At 35.2% G+C, this 5,061-nt stretch overlaps 1 protein-coding gene across 2 annotated transcripts; it reads left to right on the forward strand.

Annotated features, from left to right (window-relative positions):
• The first annotated feature begins 1,057 nt into the window (after positions 1 to 1,057).
• Positions 1,058 to 2,397, forward strand: LOC145008154 (uncharacterized). Of its 2 annotated transcripts, none has more exons than XM_078966770.1 (2): positions 1,058 to 1,134; positions 1,247 to 2,397. In XM_078966770.1, exon 2 carries the CDS (start codon positions 1,348 to 1,350, stop codon positions 2,284 to 2,286), a length of 939 nt encoding a protein of 312 aa, XP_078822896.1. In that variant the 5' UTR covers positions 1,058 to 1,134; positions 1,247 to 1,347; the 3' UTR covers positions 2,287 to 2,397. The 2 variants fall into 2 exon arrangements, with proteins under 2 accessions (XP_078822896.1, XP_078822897.1); XM_078966771.1 differs by having other exon boundaries at positions 1,064 to 1,134; positions 1,323 to 2,397.
• Positions 2,398 to 5,061: the final 2,664 nt, after the last annotated feature.

A 5,061-nucleotide genomic window follows, 5' to 3' on the forward strand; every position in this document is an offset into this window, starting at 1 on the left:
CCTATTACTTATCGATTGCGTTTCGATAATGATTTCTACTGACGGTTGTGTGGGTGGTGGTTGGGTCGTTGTTTGTGTTTGGACATTTGGCATCGAAACAAAAATACCAAAAAAGTTTTGTTGTAAATTTGAGTTTTGGCCATAAAGATTTTGTTGAATGTAGGAAGGAAATTGGAGCGGAGGTGAGGTGAGAATGAAATAGGTTCATTGTAACTGTAATAACATTTGTGGTGAACTTTGAAAGTTTAATAGGTTTATATAATTTTCATATTTGACGAATCCAATCAGAGTGGTTATGTTTGGTTGTGGATTTCGGTTTGATGGAGAGGTGTTTGAGTTTTCCTTCATTTTTTGGTTGAAGATGTATTGAGTTGTATAAAAAAAGAGAGAAAGAAAATAACAGTGTGATGTGTGATGAAAATGTGGTAAACTGGTAAAATATATGTAATTTTTTATATTAAATTGGAAGTTGTCAATGATGATATGATTGTTTGTGTTCAAACTCTCCCGTTTCAAGATGTTATAACACCAACGCGAATTAATACAATGAGCAAGAGGGTGGTGTTTTCAGCGTTATACTTATACTGTCGTGGAGGTGCAACATTGCCACCTTGGCCCTCCATGGGGTTTTAGAACCCATATCCAATATTCTTATAGAAGGCTTTACTTGACTACCAACCGAAAATTTGAAAATTTTTGTTTTTTTTAAACGTCGATCTTTAAAATAGTAAATATAATTTGAATAAGGAATTGTTTTTCTTTTATTTGATTAACAAAACTAATTTTTCAAAACAAATACACATTTTGTTAAACAGGAAATTGATAAAAATGTATTTAACTTTTGATTCGTTTGTGACTTTGTTCGGTTTTGATCATCCCTTACACTCAAAAAAGAAATTTCTTTTGACACAAACCAAACCATGCGTCCTTCACTCTTGGCATACTCCAATAGCCATCAGTGGGACCATTCCAAAACCCACTTTGCTACGTGCTTGTCTACAGGTCCCACACCTTATAAATATCCACATCATTCCCCTCTTTCTTTATAATTCCATTCCATAGTCACACCGGCACATTGGAATCTACCCTTTCACGCCGTTGGATATGCTCCATGCTTCTCAAGCATTTCATATGGTGAGATTCTCTCTCCTTACAAAATTTCAAATTCCAATTAAATAACCTCTTTCCAAATACAATAATCACACCAAATCATTCAAGATAATGTTGATTTATTTTTGAATTTCAGTAATCCCATGGAATAGGAATATTCTCGACTATATCCTTCCTTCTCAAGTATGTTATATACCTTCATCAATTATTAGGTTTTTCTGAAGATCATTTGAAGAAATGGCAGTCAGATCAAAGCGTGTAACTGATCCTCTAGATGAACGAGTTAAGGACCGAATCGTCGGCCGTGACAGGGTGACGGATATGGTGTACAGTAGCAGCGGTAGCGAACACAGCGGCACCGGCAGCGAAATCGGCGATGGTGAATCATCGTCAGATCATTCTCTGTCTTACCTTCTTCATTGTTTCGGTGAAGACGGAAATGAAGGTGCCATCAACGGTGATGAGCCAGATGAAATTCATTTGCAGGATAACGATTTAGATTCGGATTCGGATTCGGATTCGAATTCCGATCGTATGGAAGCAAAATGTATCGAAATTATTTCGACATTGCAGAGTTTAAATGCTGATAAGTTCAGAAACGTCCTCTTCACCAATGTTGTAAAAGCCATGGAGGTTTTTCGATCTCTAAGACCCAGCACACAGATCCTCAACCGAAACATGATTTACTTCCTTCAAAAACTCGGCTATAACGCGGCGATTTGCAAGACAAAGTGGGAGAGCTGCGGTGGACTCACGGCCGGGAACTACGAGTTCATCGACGTCGTCCGATCCGATTCCGGCATTCGTTACTTCATCGACCTCAACTTTGCCGGAGAGTTTGAGATCGCTAGACCGACGAATCAACTCCAACGCTTCTCAAAAAAATTACCGATTGTCTTCGTCGGAAAAACTGCAGATTTGAAGACGATCGTGAAATTAATGAGCGACGAAATAAGGCGATCACTGAAGAGCAGAGGATTACTCCTCCCTCCATGGAGAAAAAACCGGTTCATGCAGAACAAATGGTTTGGACCATACCGCCGAACGGTGAATTGCACTGCGGCTAACGTCGCTGTTCCGGCGACACAAACGACGTCGGCCGTTAAATGCAGCTTGATTGGATTTAACGTCGTCGACAGTACTCCGTTATTCTCCGCGGCAACCCGTACAAGATAATATAAAGTAATATCGTCGAAATCTAGAAATGCTATAATTTGGATTTTTGAATCGAGACAACGTGGGTAAATATTATAATAGTACGAGAAAATCTGGAGGTTTATTCATCAATGTTTGGCACAAAACTTTACACGAATATTTAAAAAGGTAGACATTTTTAATATATCTAACGATTTTAACATCCATATCGTATATTAGGATGTTATTAAAAATACTCATAAAGATTAAAAAAAAAAAAAAAAAAAAAAACGGGGGGGAGGGGTATTCAATAAAAAAATTAAAACGATCAAGGACTTTTACATCATCGGAAAACCCATTATTCGAAGATTTTATAAAAGTAACCACTTAACTCGCAAGAAAAAGGATGCTAAATTCGTGAAGCTGTTTTTGCTTGCGTACGTGGCGAATTTTATTAGATTTGGTGATCATGATAATACTTTCGTGAACGTGATGTCAATTCGTCAAAAATAGTATTGCACATTTACGTCTTGTTCCCGAGTTCCACTTAAGGAGAGAAATGGGAGGATACGCAGGGAAAGTGAGGGGTGTCAAAGAAAAATTGTATTCCTGAGTTTCATTAATGGAAGGAAAGTGAGGGGAATGGAAGGATTTAGGAATCATATTTTCTTTTCAAATTTTCCTCCCAAATTGGGCGGATTTGGGAAGAACGTGAGGGGAAGGAAAATTTTAAGTTTTATTTTCTTTTTCCTCCTAATTTGAAAACACAAAAACTAAAAATTTTCCTTTCCGTTACTTCGAACTCGGGAACACAGAATAATGAGTATTTTCCTTCACCTCCCTTTCTTTCTGTCAAAATTTTTCTTCTCTTTCCTTTAACGAATTTAAAAAAAAAAAAAAAAAAAAAACTTGGGAACAAAACGTTAGGGATGGATACATTGGATATGTTTACTGAGATGAAATAGGGATTGTTGTTACATGAAAAATAGATAAAAATACGAAAATTTTTCCATGCAGACATAAAAAATAGGTGTTGTCAGTGTCATATTAAGGGGGTGTTTGGGATATCTTTTTACCTTCAAAAGTCCTTTTTGCAAAAAGACTTTTTGTAAAAAAACTTTTTACAAAAGATGTTTTTAAAAATGTGTTTGTATTAGATTTTGAGAAGCAAAAGTCAAAAGTTGTTTTTAAAAGGTGTTTGGTAGTGGTAGTTGGGGGTATATGTGAGTCATTTAAGTGTGAAGGCTTCAAAAGTTCCAAAAAGTCACACATACGTGACTTTTCCAAATGCTCATAATCATTCTTTATGAAAAGTTAGTTTTAAAAGATCTTTTACATTTACCAAACATCTTTTATCCTATTTTAACTTTTTGGAAAAGTTAAAGTCTAAAAGTTGGATCAAAAAGATTAAACAAACATCCCCTAAGACCCTGCAAAAACTGCCTTGTGTACACCTAAATTTATAAAAAAAACTTGCATAAAAAACACTAAGTTTATATAAAATTTTGATTTTGGATCGCTTTTTAATTTTTATCGATTAAATGGTTAAATTTATTATTATTATTATTATTTTTGCAAATTTAACTAATCAACCTCAGGTGATTCATGTTAGTCTGTTACTAACTAGGCAAAAAACTTATATGGCTTTTGTATATGATCTAATTTGGCAAACATTTGTGTTAAATTGAACTCTTATCACTTTTCCTTATTTCTTCTATTTTTTGTAAGATAATAGATTGATTGATACTCAAAAGGTAATTATATAGGAATATATTGAGAATACTTAAACCCTATTTTTTGTAGACGACGATTATGGAGCCATCGGCAGAGGAGTCCAAAAAAAAAACAGCAAGAAAAAAGAGAGTTCGAGTTGCAGCAGACAAGGTCTATTCTGGATGACTCGGAAAATAAATATGAAGAAATGACGAGTTGAGGAGAAGGCAAAAGGCTTAGAGGCAGGCATCATCTAAGGATGAGACACGAGGCTCGGAGGCAAGTTTCATCCGATGAGGAGACATAAACAAACAAACAATAGAATATTCGAAGATTTTGGGACTTTTACATCATCGGACAACCCATTATTCGAAGATTTTATAAAAGTAACCACTTAACTCGCAAGAAAAAGGATGCTAAATTCGTGAAGCTGTTTTTGCTTGCGTACGTGGCGAATTTTATTAGATTTGGTGATCATGATAATACTTTCGTGAACGTGATGTCAATTCGTCAAAAATAGTATTGCACATTTACGTCTTGTTCCCGAGTTCCACTTAAGGAGAGAAATGGGAGGATACGCAGGGAAAGTGAGGGGTGTCAAAGAAAAATTGTATTCCTGAGTTTCATTAATGGAAGGAAAGTGAGGGGAATGGAAGGATTTAGGAGTCATATTTTCTTTTCAAATTTTCCTCCCAAATTGGGCAGATTTGGGAAGAACGTGAGGGGAAGGAAAATTTTAAGTTTTATTTTCTTTTTCCTCCTAATTTGAAAACACAAAAACTAAAAATTTTCCTTTCCGTTACTTCGAACTCGGGAACACAGAATAATGAGTATTTTCCTTCACCTCCCTTTCTTTCTGTCAAAATTTTTCTTCTCTTTCCTTTAACGAATTTAAAAAAAAAAAAAAAAAAAAAACTTGGGAACAAAACGTTAGGGATGGATACATTGGATATGTTTACTGAGATGAAATAGGGATTGTTGTTACATGAAAAATAGATAAAAATACGAAAATTTTTCCATGCAGACATAAAAAATAGGTGTTGTCAGTGTCATATTAAGGGGGTGTTTGGGATATCTTTTTACCTTCAAAAGTCCTTTTTGCAA

Source organism: Lactuca saligna, chromosome 8 (assembly GCF_052625555.1).
Source record: "Lactuca saligna cultivar CGN05327 chromosome 8, ASM5262555v1, whole genome shotgun sequence".
In the NCBI taxonomy this organism is placed as follows: Eukaryota; Viridiplantae; Streptophyta; class Magnoliopsida; order Asterales; family Asteraceae; genus Lactuca; species Lactuca saligna.

Bases quoted from the DNA above. Each gene is read 5' to 3' on its own strand.
- LOC145008154 (XM_078966770.1), top strand. From the start codon at position 1,348: ATGGCAGTCAGATCAAAGCGTGTAACTGATCCTCTAGATGAACGAGTT.